The sequence below is a fragment of the Lutjanus erythropterus genome, chromosome 2, assembly GCF_056507025.1.
Source record: "Lutjanus erythropterus isolate fLutEry1 chromosome 2, fLutEry1.hap2, whole genome shotgun sequence".
In the NCBI taxonomy this organism is placed as follows: domain Eukaryota; kingdom Metazoa; phylum Chordata; class Actinopteri; order Lutjaniformes; family Lutjanidae; genus Lutjanus; species Lutjanus erythropterus.
The window spans coordinates 11240515-11262170 of record NC_139318.1 but is presented as its reverse complement, the minus strand read 5'-3'; the positions used below and the strand labels follow the sequence as shown (position 1 = coordinate 11262170).

Here is a 21656-nt window from a genome sequence, read left to right as displayed (position 1 = left end):
TCATATCATTTCAGTTTTCATTGTCTGCAGCAAAACCAGACAGTGTTCAGCAATTTATTCTGTACCAGCAAAAAGAATAATCCCATAGTATCAAAGTTTAGAAGTCTGGTATTGTGTTGACATTTGTGTTGACGTCCTCTTGCCTGCTCATCCTACTGCATATGCATGAGATACAAACAAGGACTTGCTAGTAAAAATGTGCGCTATAGTGCTACTACTGGGCAGAAACTCAACAGGTGCTTTCAAACATACTGTTAGTAATTGCTTCAAAAGTGAAAATAATGTCTTCAACTTTTCTGTTTCAGTCTGTGAAGACACACTGTTGTTGTTCTTGAAACAAGCTGACAGAGTTGAAGCAAACTATTTGAAAATTAGTCCAAGAGGTCAGAGCCTGAGGCTGACAGCAGGCAATGAGATCATTAGTAACCAGTGAGTGAGAGTCGAAGCATGCATGTTATTAATAGTGTTAATAATGTTGATATTTGTTACCTCAATCATTTGAGCTTACTATTTGATAGGGTACTTTGGAAGGAAAGTAATGAGGGAATCTATTTTTTATTAAATATGTACCAGAGGTTGCTGAATATATCCATAAACTGCCTGGGCAGCGGTGATTTCAAATGCTCAAGACTCGATGACTGCATGGATTTTTTCCTTTGGGCATGTACATGTACATGTGGCTCCAGAGGAAACCAAGCCCCCTCTTTTATTTTACTGTTTTTTGTTCTTATGTCTTCCAGTAAGTTTGGTGCACTGGGACAGGTACATTGTATCCTGAGATGTCATTTAAGTGTTCTGTCTCATGTGTGGGAGAATCTTCAGCATAACTACAGATGCACCTAATAGGAAACAGGAACACAGAAGGCACGTACCTTCTCCCCATAGCCCCGGTCTTTTGTCATCATTTCCCTCAGTGTCTGCAGCACTTTGATGCACAGACGTTCCTCATTCTCCTCCAGCAATTGCTTGGTGTGTTTGATCAGTCTGGTCAAGGGGAGGAGAACCAAAGTGAGGACATACAAATGGATTGATGAAAGATACTGCTTTCCAACCACCTAACTGCACCACTGAACACACTTCAACATCTGTGAAAATCACAACACATTATTTTGTCTGATTTCCATCATACAGTGATCCTCTCTCAGCCCAGAATAACAGATTTGTTATTCTTATTCTTATTATTGTAGGACAAGGACAAAACATGTAAATGTCTTGATTGTAAATGTCAAAAAACCACAAAAAAATGGATTCTTCACAGTGCAATTGAGAAACTCCTCAACACCATGAGCTCTCAGAGACGTGTAGAACACCTGGTGATTCCCCAGAGGCAGTGAAGGTTGACACACCTTTGCACAAACTACTGTACTCCACAATGGCAGCCATAAGTAGTACAATAATCCCTGCTGCATCAACGGCTCCATGTGTCTTGCCAGGTTCTTTGTAATCCAATCTGAGCTCTGATCAGGCACAACAGCCGTAAACAAGAATTACTGACTTGCAGTTGTAAACCTTCACCAACCCATCAAGTGTGCATTTTGCATTAATGTCTGCCCACACTCATATAATATATAGAGTGAAAATTTTGAAGGAATTTAATGAAAGCTACAAAGTGTATTTTTTGGTGAGATGGAAATTCTCACTATATTGACATGTATGATTCCAGTGAATACTTTCCAGTGAGATACATGGTTTCTTCACATAGAGAAGAGTACAGAGGACTGACAGAGAGCTTCATCTCATGGTGTTATTGCAGAACATCTGGATGTCACAGCGAAGTTGACCTTTGACCTTTTAGATATAAAATGTCTTTTCATTATTTTATCCCATTAGATAGAATTTTTGTCATAATGAGAGTATAAATTCTTGAGTAATGGCCAAAAACATGTTTTGTGAGGTCACACAGTGACCGTGTGCAAGAAATTTCCTCAATGTGTTCCTGAGAAATTGTGTTATTGATAATGGGACAGATGGGCTTATGGACAGATGCTCGTATGTATGCACAACTCGAAAACATAATGCCTCCAGCCGTGGAAGCATAAAATGACATGTAAGAGTCCATAAGCATTTTCTACAGCATCTCACTTGTTAAAATAATCTTGCATGTTTTTGCTACATTTGTTGGTGACAGGAAATCTCTTTTTTTCCTATTGGGCAAATTGGTTTGAAAATTAAACAAGCTTTCTGGTGCACTTATAGCAGGGAGCTCAACTTCCTGGATCTGTATACAGCGAACAAATATAGAAATATAGAGAACAAAAAAAAACCTCACACAAATATGGGCACTTGTCTGCTTCATCTTTGCCTCTCAGTTAACACTTCCTCTGAGGCTGTCCCATCCCATGGTAAATTGGAGGAATAAAACACTGGTAAAGTTCCAACCATGCATTATCTAAACCATTTTCTCAATAAATGGTAACACACACAACTCAGTTCACTCACAGAACACAGTCTTGCCTGAGTCAACCTCTGCCTATCTCATAGTTTTTCACAAAATTGATTTTTCTTCTGTAAAGATAAAGATATCTAGGAAAAACACAACACAATACAGAGTCTAGTATATCTAGAGGTCAGAGGTTGCGCTAGACTTTTTCATTGTCTGTCATTTTGACTGACAGGCTCATAAAAATCCCGTCATAATCTGTTTTTACCCGTCACTTTAATTTTTAAAATGATCATAATTACATATTCAATAGCATTTACTTTTCGGTCATTTTTAATTAATATTCAGTCCGAACAAGCTGAACAGAGAATCCACACCGTACCTCTTTTATCAACACCACTACTGGGCTTTTTGAAGAAACTTCAGCTGCTGACACTCAGCTGCCGTGACACTAGGTGCGTTTGAGATGATCCAGGCCTGCGCAGAATTGATCAGCGGTGATCGCCGCATAGTGCATGCCGGTTAGATTTGTGTCCGACTTGATCCCGACTTGCACTGACGTCATGCACATGTGGGCAACGATAACCTCACGAGATCGAGGCGGCCGCAGTTTGTAGAGCCAGATGCCGCAGCTGCTCTCCACCGACTGCAAATGCCTGGCTGTCACCTGATTGACAAGCTGACGGGCTCTGATTGGCTCTTAATTTTGACAACAAACACCACGTGTTGTATAAAATACAATTTTTCTGTGTAATTGTAATATTTAATGCTCGACATATCCGTCTTCTGTTGTGCAATGAAGTTTTAATCTGTCAGCAAGCAGATATTAGGTGTCTGATAATAATAAAGGTTATATATATGATTTATCAAAAGAACATTTTAGTGCTTTACAAGGCAGATAAAAGAACAGATGTTACATGCGTCAAAAGGAGGATCTCTTCTATTTTTACTTCAATCAGCGATCAAGAACGCACTTTATTTCTTCAGCTATGAGCATGATCTGCAGACTACAGGTAATCTACAGGTGATCTAACAGGATGTTCGTGTCTCTTCCTCTACTCTCTCGTAAGTCTACTGAACACTGTCCGACTTGACTGCAGCTTTTTGTCTCCACCTCCTGCTGCGGCCGCCTGATCTCGTCTACTCTCCAGGCGAGGTGCAGTTCATCTCGAACGCACCTAATAGCTAATTAATATGCTCACTCGCCACCAAGTGGTCAGGGGTGTGAATTGCAACCTGTCAAAATGACAGATGACCTTCAGATTTTTCCGTCACCGTTTTAAAAAACCGGTCAATGACGGAAAATATTCGGTTAACGCGACCCCTGCTAGAGGTATACTAAAAGTACAACATAAATAGCACAAAAACAAATAAATAATAAAGTAAGGTTCTTTAAACCAAGGACAAACAAAGATACCTTGGTGGTTAGGGATCTTGACTTACTTTGATATAAATCCTCCACTTTCACATTTCTTGCGTGCGTCTGTGTTTTCGGGGAAGAGCAGCTCTGGACGATGCAGGACGTCCACCAGCACCGAGAGCTCAGCTTGGACCAGTGGCCTCAGACGGTCTTCTAGTGCTGACACTATGTCCTACAGAATAAAACATAAAACCAGAGCTTAGACATGACCAAAAACTGATTTAGTACAAAAGACTAAAAAAAAACAAGCTCTGTGGTGAGTTCCCAGACTCAGACTTTAGTCTGCGTGTCAGCACACCTAATGTTACCATAGTCTTGAATATTTATTCATTCTTAACTTTTTTTATTTAAAAAGGGGCAATAGGACAACTGCAGTTCAAACAGCAAGTTGAAGCCACTCCCCTACTTTGACAATAACAAGCAACAATGGGTCCAATCAATTCAGTTCAATTCAGTGTAAAACTAAGTTTGTTATCCTGAAAACAAAGGTCCACTGCCCTGAAAATACACACTCTGGAAGTGCAGTTCAGTGACTGCCTGCCTGTTATAAACATCTACTCCTTCTAAAAGATTATTAATGAATTCTTATAACTTGTTCAAAAAACATCTGGCATTAATTTTAACTCTAATAAACATAAAATAGGCAAATAAAAACAGACAGTCCAGGCCAGAATGGAAGTTTCAAAGAAGAACATGTTGGCTGTAGAGCTGTTGTCAGAGAAGCCAGTATTTCAACTAAGCATGTTTACTTAATCTCTGATGACATGCGATGGTCATTTTATGATCTAGTACAGTAAATATATTACATGTTAATCCTTTAAAATATAAATAAACTGACTTTACACATGCCCATGTACACTCACTGACTGTGACATATCAGCCTTAATGCAGCTTTCATAAACGATTTATGACATAATACATATGTATATTGAAAGAAATCAAAAGCCATTTCTCTTAAGTAACCCATAGGATATATACTACCAGATATTTTCATGTTAAAAGGTATTATTCTTACAGTTTAAATTTGGTATATTATAGTAGCTATTATAAATGAGACTTTATTGTGTCATTAAGAGATTAAAATGAGCTAGTCTGTGGTGCAGAGTTAAATGATTAATCCTTAGGCATTTCAGAATTTGACCTCTGTATCTCACGTACATGCATCCACATCACTTATTTCTTCCAAGGAATCCAGCTGTAATGAACCTAAAAATATCTGCCTTATTAATTAATGTAAGAGAAGAAGGTGACACATCCATTACACTGCACACAGTACTTAAACAAAGCAAACATATGTATGATGCACCATCGTGTCCCACATCTCTGTACATTTCTTATCACGCCTGGTCATGATTAGTGTGAAAAAATATGCAAATAAGTGATGTTGCATCATGACGACTTCTGGTCTGTTGGTGATTATAGTGCTGTGTGGGCTGTCTGCTGAGTGGTAGAACAAAAGGGCTATTAGGAGGTGAAAAAAAAACAACAGACAACTAAACAATGTAAAAGCACATTACTCTGTCTGGGAATGGGTTGATGAATAACCTAAAACAATCTTAGGAAACTCAACAACAACAATAAGACTAGGGTGGTCTCGGAATTGGAATTTTTTATTTCACTAGAAAGATAGAAATTACTTTCCAGTCAAACGCCTGGGTTTCCTGTGTAAATAGAGATAACAGCTGAACTGGACCAGACAGGTCAGAGATTTTTCAGACTTCCAGTGAATACTGAGTCACGCATTACAAGAAAATAGGGTGTAACATTTTGGCATATGACAAACAACTCCGTTTTAAGAAGCCACTACGACAGTATTTCATTTGCCCTACAGTTACCAGAAGAATTACGTCTCACTTGGAATATTGGTGGCCAGATTTGAGAGGCCCATGGTGGTCTCACACACCAAGACAAGATATGAAAGCAGACTGAACTCATTCTAGTTACTGTTTGTTACTATTTGTTAATAACTGTACTGATGATATAACTGTTGGTCTTCTTCTTCTTCTTCTTCATTTACAGTATGTAGGTCAGACACACCAGATGGTTACTGGATAAGAGCTCAGCCTTTCCAGTAGGAAAATGTTATATAAACAGAGTAGCTGGACTAAATAAACAAACTGCAAATGTATAAAAAAAAAAGGATTTACAATCAACTGCCTAGTCAAAGAAAAGCAATGCAATAATAAAGAGAATTTTATTTTGAAATGCACACATTGGATCCTGTCTCAGTGTGGCTTTATGTGGACTTGTATATTTTTGCGTGTAAAATAAAAAAAAATGTCCCAAATACCATACATGGTTAGTACAATAAAAAAATCGATAATGATTATGTTTCATTACTAACTCAACATGGCTTTTTGATTTTTTTTTCTATTCTTAAATTTGGGACAACATGATTTTTAGGTGCTTCTCTAGGAATATTTCTTTATTTAATTTTTGTGTTATTAAAACAAACAAAAAAAATGACTAAAAATAAAATTGTAGTTGAATTAACCATGCATCTGACCAATACAGACAAAAACAACAAAAGCTGCATGTGCATGTTGTGCAGTTGGCAGTTCAGAGTACTTGCACTTTCTTTATTCCAATCTGAGCTCCTCTCTGCCAGACTGACAATGACACAAATGACTGTATTACCACTATTGAGAGAACTTGATGTCCTGTACCACTCTGCCATCAGATGTGTCGCTAATACACTTTAAAACAGCCTGTACTGCTTACTGTTCTCCTCCATAAACTGGGCTACTTTATACATATAGCTGACAGAGAAATATATAGATATAAAAAATACATTTTAAGGAACATTTTAATTGAAATTACAATTGCTTTTCACCTACTTCATTATTTTTACCCATGTTTTATGTAACCACTGTTTTTACTTTTGTCCATGTTGTATTATTTTTGTTTCTGTATTGTTTGATGTTTGTCTTCCACCTTCCTGCTTGAGGATTTACTGTGAGATGAGATGTCTGATTAAATCATAAAATAAATTACAGTGCAGTACAGTATGACTTGCTACTGACCTGTAACCTCTCAATGATATTCCTGTAGTCTTTGGAGGTCGTCAGGCCGGAGTCTCGTCTTGAAGTGTTCTTAGCAGACAGTCTCCAGCTGAGGATGCTCTTTTGAACAACATTATTGGACTTCACAAACAAGTTGTTGACCTGACTGTCCAAGTCCACCGGGATGGCAATGGCTCTGCTCTTAGCTGGGTGGAGATTAAGAATGTAAATATTTCTATTCAAGGTGCCACAATGCACTTTTTCTACATAAAAACAGAGATTGGAGGTTGGGCCAGTATCTTACCCACGTCTGAGAGCACTTTAATACAAGCCTCCACTGAAGCCTTCTGAACAGGGTTAAGCCAGTTACAGTGATATACCCTGAACACTCCCTGAAGCAGTTGAACAAACACCGGCTGACGAGTCTGTAAGACATAGAGACGGTAGAATTTAAGGAAAAAGACAATGTGAAAGAGGCAAGAATAAAGGAAAAACACATTCTGCATAGGATAGATGGAGGAGCAAAACTGTGAATAACAATTTAATACTCAACAAAGTGGCTATTGTGTTCCCTGACAGGGTTGAACTCTTAACCCAATTTGAGCTACAGATGTCTGTGTGGGGACACTATAGCACCTATGGTGGGGGTGGGGGGGGGTCTCAGGCTTTTGGTCCAGTAGGCCAGCTGTTTATGATCACGTGCAGTCCCAACACATCACACCCAATCAATGTTCTACCACCACGATGAATGAGCTCTATCAGCTGGCCACAGCCCTACAGAACAATAAATACCTCAGTTATCTTTCCAAGAATGGCGGCCTGTTGCGAGAAAAAGAGGGTCATGATGTCATCATGTACTGGCAAACCTCAGAAAGCAGAATTTGCAAAGGTTTTCACACAAGAAAATCAACCATTTCTACTGGGGCCAACTTGAAACAAAACAACTTCACATGACAAGAAAACTGGGTCGCTGTATGTAATACTACACCACGAAGTTACTGTACGAAGGATGTGGCAATCTATAGAGAGAACTGGTCATGGTTTATTGGGAAAGTCGTGGGCAACAAAATAACGCTACATAAAGGTCTGAGAAACGGAGAGACCGCCTTGCATGAGTACATCATCTACACCATGTCCTAGCAAAACCTTGTGCAACACACCCACAGATCTGGGAACAACAGTGTCTGTGTGCTGACTCAGCTATGAAAACGTGAAAACCCACACAGTGAAGATACTTCTTAGCATTCAGAGCTTGCTGACAAGCACCCAAGGGTTGGGAAACAATGTGAGGGAGGGTCACCGTTACTTACATACATACGGCGGGCCATCTAAGCAGAGGAAAGAGTCATATTTTATTAGAGCTGCCACAATTAGTCGATTAATTGATGAGTTGTCAACTATTAAATTAATCTGCAACCATTCTGAGTAAACTTTTAAGTCAAAAATTCAAATTCTCTGATTCTTCAGCTTCTCAAATGTGAATATTTTCTGGTTTCTTTAGTCCACCCTGACAGGATACTGAATATCTTTGGATTGTGGACAAAACACAACATTGGACAACATCATCTTGGGCTCTGGGAAGCATTGATCAACATTTTTCACCATTTTCTGAAATTTTATACACCAAACTAATTGACTAAATCTGAAAATACATAGCTGAGAATATATAGCTATTAGTTGCAGCCCTACATTTTAGTGTGTGTGTGTGTGTGTGTGTGTGTGTGTGTGTGTGTGTGTGTGTGTGTGTGTGTTTGTGTGTGTGTAAGCAGCATTTCTTTCTGTCAAACAACTCCAGTCTATACATGGTGTATAGATTTTAAAGCAGCACTTGCAAAACTACTTATAATTAGGGCTGCACAACTAATTGAAATATGTATCTAAATTTCAATAAGGCATATACCCAAATCACAAGAGCTGCAATTTTTTGATAAAGGAATGTGTGTCAAAACAGCAATATACTGTAGTATTGCAGGGATGCCTTGGCTACAAATCTGGCTCTCAAGATGTAAGAAAACATGTTTGTTTGATGCAGACCCCACCAAACCGTCATCATGGTTTTAATGGTTTTCTTAAGTGAAAATGAAAACAGTGATGCAAAAACGATCACTCTCACTAATAATGCATTATATTGCATTTGCAAAATCTGTTTTTTTATTATATTGTGCAGCCCTACTTATATTGTGTATTTCAAAGGCTGCACCCATCTTCCAGATTACCTGCAGGCTTGTGCTCTGGTCAGAGAAAGGAGAGCTAAAGAAACATGTGACAATGCTCATGACTGTCTCAGTTACATAACGCTCCAGCGTGGTATCCGCATGCTTCCTGTCACTGGTGTTGTTGCACACCTAGACGAGGACAGAGAAGATATTAGCATGATGCACAGGCACCGGATCACACTTCCTGTGTGTGGGCAACAGGTACAACACTGCATGCTGTGTTGCCATTATCACCCAAACCAATGATGTAATATAAAGAAAGAAGAGCATTCTGCATCTATTCATCACATTGTGGCTTACCCTACAAATGTCCACCAGGAAGTTCTCAAACAGCTTCCACATATGGTTGGAGGTATAAATCTCCTTCATCTCTACCTCTGTGTCGACATAGCAGTGGTTCAGGAAGTTGATGTAGGCAATCTTCACCTATTTAGATCCAAACAAACTTAATGAGGCCCATTTATCAGGAGTGGATGACAGACAATCCATGGAAAGATAGCAGGTCTCAAGTGTCTACTATAAACCCGCACATCTGGCATACAGCGTGTATGCAGCAAGATGAATTATACTCAGAATTCCAATAACAGGGTGAGAGCCTGAGATCGTTTTTAACAAGGTGTTGTACATGTGTATTAGGATTTGCTGCACCTGGATAGCGTAACATCCACTACTGCCACCAATGATGGTATAGTCTTGTCGTAGATTGATGGAGAATAAACTCCATGCCACCCGGAATTAGTCACGAGGCCTCTGAATGCTACAAAACCATCGCTGGCACTATTACACCAGATTATGACACTTTCATGGGAATGTTGTAACACAACATGTCTTGGTTTAAGTTGACAGGAGTGAAAGCTGTAATGGTCTGTGACAGGTTTTGTGGTCAGAGATGATCATTTGCATCTATATCATACTGTTGTACTAAACCACTTTCTTGTGGCCTCCCTATTGGCTGGTCATTCATCTCTGACACCAGTCACTTCTTGTTTAGTTAGAAAAAAAACAACATCTTCCAAAAGGCAAATTTTGCATACATATAGTAAGTTTAAAAACGGGTCTGATAGATAACAGATCTAATAAAATAAACATTCTTGTCATTAATGTGGATTACAAAACAAGCACTACACGAGATGATGTAAACCCGTCAGATAATGACAAGACAGGCGGTTCCAGTGGCAATCATACATGACCAACCACTGTCCGTACGGGTTAACACTCATTATAGGCCACAATAGTAGTGTTTAATATTCTTTTTAAGAAACACGGATGGACTCTGTTCATTGCATTTATCATATATTTGCATCTTGCAATGTGGTCTTCTCCTCGTTTTAGTTGTAATACAGGTGTGTCTACATCATGTTGAGTTCTTGATCTGTTCAGTGAAGTGAAGAGGGGGTCCTCTTAACAACTAAATTACTGTCTTCCGACTTCATGGTCTAACATGTTTTTTGTTGTTCTTGAGTGCACCTTGATGTTCTTGTGTCTTAAAAATCTGCCAAACAGGACATTTCTACTCATCTAATGTTATGTATGGATATTTATATATACACCTATGTTTTCACATTCTTGCTACATGCGTTACACACATACACACACACACACACACACACACATATATAAACATATGCTTAATATATACCCTTTAAGCTTCATGCAGGCCTACTTTACTGGCACACCATTAGAATAATCTCATTTGTTAGTTTTGTTATCAACAACGTAACAAAAAATAGCTGATCATAAAACTTCTTTTGGTCTCCTAAAGATTTAAGATATAAAAACTCTCAGTTCTAAACTGCCAAGCCTGTACCGCATTTTAACATTTTTATTTCAACTTCAGTGAGTTGAAGAATAGAGCCAAAACAACAGAATCTGTGCCACTGGCTATATTCTGTAAATAGAGACTGCATTGTATGTGTTTTTATATATACTGTATAACAGCTGAGTCACTCACACACCTACACACACTAACCTTATCTCTTATCGCTACCATACTATTTGTGCACAAAGATTCTGAATACCAACTAAGACATATTTCAGCTGAAAATAAATAAAAGATTATTCACACCTCAGGGATGCAGTCTTCATGGGTGACGACCCGTACGATGTCATCCAGGGGCAGCAGGGAGTTGCACTTGATCTCGGTGTAGACGTTCTTGCCCTCGGTGCAGACAGCCAGCAGCTCCACCAGGTGGATGTGGTACATGAGAGGGCTGTTTTCATCCATGCGGTCCCGCTCTGAGCGCATCATCTGGACGAGGGTCTGGAAGGAGGCACGATCGTTGTAGAAGACCAGGACATCCTCGCCTGAATTCACCAGCTGAGTAGAGGACAGTTACAGTAGAGAGTGTATTGTCACTTACCAATATTACCATTATTTTCATATTGCCATGAGTATCACCACTCTTGTATTGATAATATCATCACTGCTCTGTCTTTCTGCTTTATTTTGTATCACTATCTCCTCTGTAGTAGGAATTATTAGCATTACTAATTTTCTTTCATGTGTTTTTGAAGATCATAGGACCAACCTCAGCCATGACAATGTCCTGACACTTTTTGATGAACTTGTTCTCAGCTTTCACGATGGTCTGCAGGAACTTGAGGTACTGGACATGTCGACCATGAGTCTCAGTACAGTGAACAAAGTGCTGCACCACTCGCTCGTTGATCTCACTGCACAGCTGGAAGTTATTCATGAAGATGTGCTGCATGGTGACTGCCTCTAAGATCTAAGAGGGAAGGAAAAAGAGAAAACAAAAAGGTGAAGGTCTGTGAAAATGAATTATGACAACTGAATTTTAGATTTGTTTTCCCAAAAGATAGTATTCTGGAAACTATGAACTGTAGAAATCAATCCCCGGGAGGAAACCTGAGACGCCAGTACTACTCACCCCTGGGTTAAGAAACAGGTTGATGTGCTTGTGGAGAAGAGCCTGATTCTGCTGATTCCCTGCGCAGAAATTCTGCAGGAACTCGTGAGCCAGTTTCATGATCTCCTGCATTCTGACATCCTCACCCTAATGCATACAGCATGGAGTCAGACTTCTTTTGTATTTACATTATTTTAATGGCAAACCGCAAATGTGTAAAAAATATGTAAATATGTAAAGGGATAATTCCATAAAATACTTATCCACAATCAGGGTATTTCCTACAAGAGATAGCAGTCTCATTTTTGAGAAACAGCAGGAGTTTCTATGTAGGAAGCAATGTACTGATGTTGACAGGGTCAGCAGCAAAACATATTTTAGCCACCTAAAAAAAGACCATCTATGTGGGGAAAATATTCTAATATAATATAGTGTACACTTAAACAGATATTTATTTTTTTAGGTGGGCCTTTTTTCAGGTGGCTAAACTATGTTTTGCTGCTGACCCTGTCCACAACAGTTAATTGCTTAGCTTCCTGCTTCGGTACTCCTGACTATGGATAAGTACAGAACTATCTCTTTAAACCTTCCCAATTAATTTGCAATATTCAGTTGTAGTGTCTCACCTTCTCATAGGGGATCTGCAGGAGCTCCAGCACCACACTGTGAGCTCCCATGTTCCTCAGCAGCCTCTGCTGCTGTTTCTTGCTCTTCTTCCCTGAGCTTCCCTCCTGGACACACAGCTTACTGAGACGCAGCAGGATCTGAACACACACACAGCAGGAGGATTTTAATCACAGGCAACAAAACGCAAACACAAAGATACAAGAATAAAATACACATGAGGATACCTCTTTTACAACCCTGTAGTTGTAACTGCTGGTGCTTTCAGTTTTCTTCTTGTCTGAACCAGGTGAGTCTCCCTGTTAAAAGAGGAGCAATAAGAATTCCTTAAAGTCTTATAACATTACAATAGGATTAAGACCAATATAATCTATACTGAGTTGCTGTCATCGTGTTCATGGACAGGGTAATGTATCAAAGTTTTATTCATGTTACCTTATACACTTATGTTTATATATGGTTATAGTTTTTTTTCGCAGACTTCCTTCCTCACTCTCTGAAATATCCAGTATACTGTGTACTTCCAGTGCTGGAAGTTCTAGCAACTAGCAGCAAAGAGGAAATACACTGTTACCTTGAATAAATTACAGATTTTTCTGGGTTTGAACACTGTTGGGGACATTTGGGGTAATGCAAGTGCACATCTCAACAAAATAAATAACATGTCTAGCAGTTTTAGACATTCTAATACAGGAATGTTATATATTATAGCTTTCACATATTCATACACCATACCTTCTTTTTGTTGTCAGACTCTGAAGGTCCATCTCCATCCATCCCATCCTCTCCTTGCCTCTTATAAACCCACAGTTCAGACTTCTCCACAATGGAGCGCAGCTGGTCCAGATCTGACTTGATCTGCTTGTAATTATCCACATCCTGACTGGTCACCAGTAGCTGGACCTAAAGTTAGGTGAAGAGTGTAGATTTGCATAAAATTAAATACAAAATCTTACATTCCACAATTATAAGCTTTGCACTTGTGAGCTTATCATTGTTAGCCCAGATGCATACAGAAAAAAAAAAAGTATTAATGGGTGGTAAGACCTACTTGTTTGAATGCCATGAGGACCTCCTGCCTCTGGCTGAAGTGTCTGAAGAGCAGGTGAAGCGCTCCAGACACGAGAGGAGGGTAATCATGCATGGTCAGGTGCAGTAGGACTCTCAGGAAGGTACGACCCCCATGGTCATCCAGGTCTAGCGGAGTATTCTCTTCACTATAAGGTAATTGGAGTGGAAATTACACAAAATTTATCTTTCTTTATCTTATTTCAGAACAGATTAGGTAGGAAAAGCAAGGTATGGATTACCTTCCTCCAAAGATCCCCTCTGCCTGTTCTTCAATGTTCTCAAAGTCAAGGTTTCCTAGAGTTCAAATGAATGAATTTCAACATTTGAGACAACTGACTTTGTTACAATCGGCCTGTAACAGGGCATGACAGACATTTTGACTTGTCATAGCAGGAAAAGAAAAGGTGAAACATATTAAGACAATTTTTGCTCAATGAGCTTGTTGTGTATGTTACTAATGACTTGTATGCTTTTCCTGCTATGAGAAAAAGGTATTTTAAACAAAGTGGCATCATACCTGGCATCTGACCTGTGACGTTATTGGTTCCATTTTGACTGGCAGTGTTGTCTCCTTGTGGGTTGTTCTCATCAAACTCCCGTTTGAAAATACAAAGCAGGCAGGAGATCCTGTAGTCGAGCCGTACATTCAAAATGAACTAAAGGAAAAGACAAAAAGTTACAACACAAAAAAAAAAAAAAACAGCGTTTGATGTCAAGGAAGAACCAGTTTCCTGAGTCTTACCTGTAGAATCTCAATGACCTTCAGCTTCGTGTCCATGACCATGATGTCTTCTCTCTCTGGCTCAGTCTGTGTTTTAACCACGTCTCCCTCTGGCTGATGAGTTGGCGTGGTGGGCAACAAGCCACCTCCTCGAAGCACTACCTGGGTCATCAACTCCCCGACTCCATGGATGGACTTCATCACATTACTGCCAGCTACCATGCAGGCAGAAACAGAGCAATAATAACATTAAAATCTGCAGAAATTATGAATATCTTTGTGGAATGTTCTTGTTTGTTTTTTATTTTGAACATGAGAGGCCACAATGAATTAAAGGGTAACTTTAATTCACTGAGGTATTTTTAAACCTGGGGCACATTTTTACATGTTTTGGGGGTCAAATGACTTATATGTAAAAAAAGGAATTGGAGCTGGTCCAGTATATTGCCTCAGCTGGAAAGCATGGAACAGCCTCAGTGGCTCCAATGTAATAGGTAACTGTGCTTATCAAATTATGTCCACTACAAGTGCTTGCTTTTGCCACTTACCAGCTCAGATTGTTATTCAAAGCTTTTGATAACATTAGGAAAATGATCCCTATATAGACATACCTTTTTGTTTAACCAGAAACAGTCATAATATTGTAAAAAAAAAACAGCAATTCCACCTCCTGGGAGTTACTGCTGCCTCAACTGGTTAGTTAGTTTGTGTTATTATGTGACTTTGGTGTTTTGAAGGGTTAGCTCCAAAGTCACATTCTAACGACCAGATTGACACAGCACTGGACCAGCAACTCCTGTGTTCTGCAAAATGTAAAATGACAATGACACTGGCGATGACATTGTAAATGGAGTCTGGTGGCTTTGAAGAGAGCGATATAATGGCCTTGTCACAAAGTACTGTCAGAAAAAGTCTATCTCTGTAAGGATCCTCTCCATAATGTCAGAAACTTAGAATAACAATCACAGCCTGTCAATTGCAAAAATAAGCAGTTTCAGTGGCATAATTCCCCTCAAACATTAAATTGCAGCCATTTTGCAGCCATCTACTGGACCATATTTTAGACCCCAAAATATATAAAAATAGGGCCCACACTCAAAAATACCAGGACTGCCCTTTAACCACTAAAATGTATTTGAACAGATTACAGCAAGATTGCTAAAAAGTAACAACCTGACAGCTAAATTACTTGTGACAATCTTGACTCTGTATGGTGACATTACTTCCAAAGGAAAACATTCCTCCATGATGTTCAGTAAAGCAAGTTAATCCTGAGGAGCTGGATGTTTACCTTTGTTTTCTTCTCCCTTCTCCATCTTGTTGATGGGGTAAATGGTGCTGACGTGGACACAGTCCAGAATGTTCAGTAAGATCTTTGTCAGTCGCAGCAGGTCGCTGAAGTTGTAGAAACCAAAGTATATGAGGTTCCTTGCCAGGTTCACGACCTGCGGGCAAGAAAATGCAAAAACATGATTTACAGTGTAATCAATGCAACTTGACTTCTCATCTGTTCACACCTTCCACAGTGAGGCATTACCTCAAAGGTAAGCTTGTTTTTCTCCTTATCGGAGAAAGGAACGTTCTGTGACACCACTTCTCTCAGGTAGTTCTCCACAAAATCCATTGTGAGGCAGAACCGCTCTTTGATCTCATCTCTGGTGGTCCCGTCATTGTCATAGCTGGATAATTAGAGGAGAATCGTATTGCTAAGAGATGCTGTAATGTCTCTGTAATGGCAATACAAGTCAATAAAAAGTATTCATGAGACAAACTCACTCATCAATAGCGATCTTAGAGGGAATCTCAGACCACAGACGGGCATATTTGACAGGTGTGACCTGCTCCTGAGGGTCACGGTCCACATGCATGTGCAGCATCAAACGGCAGAAGGACGCTCGCAAGTCGAAGGGCAGGTCCTCGTCAGACATACAGCGCAGGATCAAATCTACATCCAGCTGACCAGAAATCTTGTTGATGGCCAGATATTGACGGTCCAGACACATCCTGGCAAACAGGTTCAGTTGGCACCTGTGAAGAAATATTATGACAGTCAAGAATTATTAGAGAAGTAACATCAGAATTGAGTTGTTGTCATCAATATCCTTGATTATTACTGTGCACCTGTGTGGTGTTACTGTGTTTCAAAACATATAGGTAAATATTAAAAAAAAAAAAGAAGATGATCATTGTTTGTTCAGATATCATGTCAAATTGTCAATAACAATATTTCAGAATTACTCTTGAACTTGAAATTCTTTATAACACTGCCTTCAAAATAATAAATCAAATAAAATAAAATGATGAAAGTGATGAACTTCACTAGAAAATGTAAAGGTACATTTGAAGAGTCAGAACTGGTCTTTGTTTTTGTTATCATAGTGATGTCAGTTAGATTTGGTTAGGTCAGAACTGTGAAATATTAAATCAACCGACTTTGCTTACTACATCTTAGCCTTTCTTATCCTCTGCTGTAAATGAACTACAGGTTATATGAACTTCTCTTTTAAAAAATGCAGTTGAGATACAGGCAAGTATTGGTCAGTATCCGCTGAAAAAACATCCATATTGTGCATCTCTGATGTTAAAATCAGTCTAGTAGGAGTTTACAACTGTTTGTTGTAAAATCTCACCTGTAATAGCTGACCACCTCCTGGTCCTCCTTCTGGCCTTCCTTTGCATCCTGAGCCAACTCACGGATGCTCTTACTCCGAATCTCTTTGCAGTTGTCTTTCCAGAACAGCCAGACCTCCTCTTCATCCTCAGCCTCCACTGGACTCTCTCCATTTGATGCCGTCTCAATCTCAAACCTCGACAGGACCAATCTAGTGTACAACATAAATATAATTATTGGGTGCTCGATTCAGTTCTGCAAAACTCAAATCATTTAGAAAAATGAGAATCTAACTTGGTTTCAATGAGGATGTCAGCATTGGAGGGGTCCAGTACTGCGTTGCAGATGAGCTCCTGTGTCACTGGGATGGACTTTTGCATGGACACGCAGAGATCTGAGAGGTAGTCCAGAAACCTGGGGCCAGATTACAGTACATTAAATTTTCCATAGGCACTGGGGTAGTTAAAGGGATAGTTCTGTAGTTATCCATAGTACCATAAGTGTTTTACCTACAGGAGATGGTCCACAAACCCTAGGTTTGGGAAAGTACCAGTTCAGGAGGCTAAACAATGTAATGTTGCACAGAGGAGTCATTATTTGTATCTGCCACTAAATATAATCAACCAACAAAATGATCTGTCTCTATATCTGTATTTGCATAGACGACCAGAGGTAGGTGTGGCTTATACTGGATGCCAATTTAAATCAGGCAATGTTTTATTTTCTAACCTAATTTTCATGCAACTGTTGGGTCTTCAAGCATCAAATAATTTAATATTGGCATATAATTATTAAATATATATCCACATCCTCATACTGCGCTTTTCATCTATCATCTGTTTATTTTTAGCTAAACTAAGTTTTATGAACTGTCTAAAGGTCACGACCACCTACCCTTTAACTGGGGGAAATTGAAAAATCAGAAACTGAAAAAACTGCTTTATAAATCAAAAGATTCTGTTTTGCATTGGAAATGGGATCTCTACAGTAAAGATATGCAATTAAAAATATCCTTCAGTTGAAGAGAATAATCTTGGTGCATTAACTCAGTGATTAATTAAGGTAGATGAGATCTGTTTTTAACTATGCAGAGGGAATCATGGAGTTGAATTGACAGTAATAATGGAATTTACTTAATAATAAAGACCATTTTTGGATAAAAGAAATATAGTTTCTATTAATTCCAGCTAAAGGTGGCTAAAATAAGTTTTGCTGCTGACTCTGTCCACATCTGCACACTGCTTTGCTTCTTTGACCGGCACTTTTACTGCCTCTCCACATTGGGGGTATGTCGACCATCGTCCACTGTAGATAATACATTAACTATCCCTTTAAGAGATACATATGGTCATTTTCAGTTTATATCGCAGGCATATGTTAGACAGTACACTAAGTTAGAATGTGAGTGTCGTTCTTTGCTCCCAATCTATCAGCACAGAACAGTTCAAACTATGAGGCCCTTTGTCCAAACTCCTGGATCAGCCTGATTCACATATCATTAACACCACCTGACAGGACTTAAACACATCACAAACACACACTGTCAGCAAATTACCTGTACCGCCATGGTCATGCACAAACAGTACCACTCATACTCTTCTGTACACATACGAATACATTTACATGAATTTACATTCCTGAGAAGCTGTTATACAAACAAATCTGACCCAAACTGGCCACAGCTGCTTCTCCTGTGCCAGTTTCTGATACCAGCCAGGGCCTGTCCCCTTCCTGTGGGCCTCACCTCGGCTCCCGGTTCTTCCTCACTAGAGTGACGAATGTGTCTATCTCAGCAGCAGTGATATGTTTCTCCAACAGCTTCCGGTTGTTGTGGAGCAGAGCGGTTATTGTGTCTTCTGCCAGCACATCGTATCCTATCTGCTTCTGCATGAAGCGGAATTGTTTGGCTATGTATTCCTGTGAAGAGAGGGAAAGAAAGGGGTGTTTACTGCAAAGTACAGGCCTTGATATCAGCAACTGGAGTGGAGTTGTGTCCTATACCTGGTTCTTCCTGTAATCCTGTTGGGAATGGCGTAACACTCTGTAGCACAGCCGGCAAATATGTCTAAAAGGAGCATGGCGTTGGTCTCCGAGCTCCTCCAGCCGCAGCATGGGACCATCACCGCTGTCTGTGAAAGGGGCTTGGAGAAGTTTGAAAATCTGAAATGGAAATGAAGAAATTTAACGACCCAAAATGTAGTTAATCGAGAACTTAAAATCAGTCAACATTTACAGTCTCTAAGGACTAAGACGAACCTGTTTCAGGATGTTCTGCTCTCTCATGAGTTTCTGTCGTTCTCTGTTGGGTTTGTTAACCATGATCTCCAAAACATCCTGCCCACTGTTGGGGATGTCGACCACAAAGAAAACTAGATCTTCCAGGAGCTTTGTCACAAACCTGAAGAGGGTAAATATGAAAGTGTACAAGTCAAACACAAAAATGTAACATTATAGGACACATAGATATCAGGGTTTCTTTTCATTAGATATTTACTAATATATGCACAACAACAAAATAATTAATAATGTAGTATTTAAAGTCTGCAGTTGATACCTTCTTTCATTTTGTGTGATGGTGCCCTTTTCAAGCTTGCCAGCAATGGATGCCAACACTTTACTCGCATCATTGGCAAAGTCTAAATCACGCACTTCTGCTGGTGGCACTGGCACAATGGCAAAAGCCTCCTTGTCCTCTTTTACAGCTGATGTTCCAATCTGGAATAATCAACAGTTTTTATTAGTTCATTTGTTCAGAAAACCTGCCCTTTACTATATATTCTGACCTAGCAATCAGATACTCACCCGTAACATAACAGGCTTCTCCTCCTCTTTATCAATGGGATTGTTGGTGCTGTGAACCCATGTGTTTGTGCACAAGTGTCTTAGCCTCACATAGGAGCTCCTAGAAGTAAAAAAGGGACAAAAAGCGAAGGTATGGGACAAGAAGATTCACAGAATCATTAAGGAGGTTTATCTGGTTCAGACCAGGGCAAAAAAAAACAAACTGATGGATATTACACAGACCGTGTTGCTGCTGCGGGTTAGGGTTAGCTGCTACTGCCAGCCCTAACTTTCTTCATGTCTGTGACAGATTACTGTGAAAGTCACTGTCACACACCTTTTAATGGACATAATGAACTGACAAAGTACAGAGTAGGATACAAGCACAGCAGTTTTAACAGCTTTGTGTTTAACGTGTTAATCAGGGAAAATATCCACACCAACGTGAATACATGCTACTAAATGATTTGCAGAAATATATAAATGGATTTTATAGATGAATTATATGATCACTTCACAAACAGATTTCACAATCAGTAGATAGATTTAGTATAACTTTTAAAATCATGCTAGAGTCGCATATTTCTGATCATAAAATCCTGTGGTTGGTTCATATGCTTTGACATCATAAGCAAACTGAGTCTGTTTGGAACTGGACTAAGTCGCACCTTTTCAAGCTATCTCGGTCTAGTTGTTTGGTTCACACCAGAGTTTAATTAACAGCTTTCACACTAGCCCAAACAAACTAGCACCAACAGGACAAACAGGCCATGGTCCATTTTAACTGGACATATAGCAGTAGGTGTGAAAGCACCCATAACCACCCTAATGCCAACCTATAAGCCAGGCACACAAGATATCTCACAGTCTGACAGGACGATTGCCAAGAAATTTGATGAACACATTGATGTTCATTGGGGTATAAAAACTTCTGATGTTACTGATCCTGTGGCCTGTTCTCTAGCACCACACCCAAAACAAATGAATGTGCATAAACCTGAACGAGGAATGCAAGAGGATGAAAACTTACTAAAAACGTGCTACTAGAATTGAGTAGCAGCAGTATATGATTTGATTGAACTGATGATGATATACTTTGATGGGAACTTTCCGTTACACCCAGGGGCATTTGTTGCATGTCATACCCTCTTTCTCTTCCTCGTGTGTGTACGTCTACTGTGACCTGTCTAATAAAGACAAAATGTCACATTGGCACCTGACTTTGTTAAAATCTCCAGTGAGATGACAATATTTGTTTAGAGTCTAGCTGCTGGTCTTCAAACAGTAACACCAAAGTTACGGATGTCTCTGTATCTGTGCTCACCTGCGTGTGTGCATCTCAAAACTCGGCAAGCCTTGACAGGATGGACTGTATTTAAAGAGCACCACTGAGATGCATAGTAAGAGTGATGACATGACATGACATGACATGATGATGTCTATCTGTCTCCACCTAGTGGTTTAAACAGACGACCAGTACAGAACTCCTTAACCTTCGCTTGGTATTTTAAATACTATAACTAGAACATGATGAAAATTTCATTTACATACATGAGGGGGACAGAATATGAAACACCAACAACTCCAACACTCCACCATCACTTCCTACAGCCTCATAACTAATCTAAAACGATCATAAATCAACAACTCGCTGGCACAGAGCCAACCAAAAATGATTTTAAAAAAGATTATGAGCAACATATAGATAGTATTCATTGCACATTGCATTGGACAGGTGCATCCAATAAAGTAACAAGTCATATAAATATTCTTGCCACTCAGAAGCAACAAGTGAACAATATACTGTATGTAAACAAACTTCAATGGCAGGGAAGAGACTGCTTACAGTCTGTGTGACACAACAGATAAGCCAGTAGTGACCTGTTCAGTATCGTCTCTCCTCCATTAAGCACTAAACCTTTACACATAGTAAAGTCTGACCCAACTACGTCTTTCATGC

The 21656-nt window shown here is 39.4% G+C and overlaps 1 protein-coding gene across 1 annotated transcript in view; it reads right to left on the bottom strand.

Moving 5' to 3' along the window:
- The window catches only part of itpr1b (inositol 1,4,5-trisphosphate receptor, type 1b), a 120365-nt gene that overhangs the window by 68913 nt on the left and 29796 nt on the right, over positions 1 to 21656 (bottom strand). Inside the window, exons 14-41 of the mRNA XM_084727939.1 lie at positions 19718 to 19817; positions 19470 to 19630; positions 19172 to 19313; positions 18917 to 19075; positions 18660 to 18832; positions 17210 to 17329; positions 16935 to 17126; positions 16081 to 16332; positions 15842 to 15983; positions 15596 to 15749; positions 14326 to 14519; positions 14101 to 14239; positions 13823 to 13877; positions 13564 to 13729; positions 13248 to 13415; positions 12740 to 12811; positions 12515 to 12652; positions 11910 to 12035; positions 11547 to 11747; positions 11084 to 11335; positions 9319 to 9444; positions 9019 to 9147; positions 8113 to 8130; positions 7595 to 7621; positions 7107 to 7227; positions 6824 to 7008; positions 3824 to 3972; positions 873 to 984 (exon numbers count right to left, since the gene is read on the bottom strand). Coding sequence (XP_084584065.1) covers positions 873 to 984; positions 3824 to 3972; positions 6824 to 7008; positions 7107 to 7227; positions 7595 to 7621; positions 8113 to 8130; positions 9019 to 9147; positions 9319 to 9444; positions 11084 to 11335; positions 11547 to 11747; positions 11910 to 12035; positions 12515 to 12652; positions 12740 to 12811; positions 13248 to 13415; positions 13564 to 13729; positions 13823 to 13877; positions 14101 to 14239; positions 14326 to 14519; positions 15596 to 15749; positions 15842 to 15983; positions 16081 to 16332; positions 16935 to 17126; positions 17210 to 17329; positions 18660 to 18832; positions 18917 to 19075; positions 19172 to 19313; positions 19470 to 19630; positions 19718 to 19817 — 3973 coding nt within the window. The remainder of the gene's footprint in view (positions 1 to 872; positions 985 to 3823; positions 3973 to 6823; positions 7009 to 7106; positions 7228 to 7594; positions 7622 to 8112; positions 8131 to 9018; positions 9148 to 9318; positions 9445 to 11083; positions 11336 to 11546; positions 11748 to 11909; positions 12036 to 12514; positions 12653 to 12739; positions 12812 to 13247; positions 13416 to 13563; positions 13730 to 13822; positions 13878 to 14100; positions 14240 to 14325; positions 14520 to 15595; positions 15750 to 15841; positions 15984 to 16080; positions 16333 to 16934; positions 17127 to 17209; positions 17330 to 18659; positions 18833 to 18916; positions 19076 to 19171; positions 19314 to 19469; positions 19631 to 19717; positions 19818 to 21656) is intronic.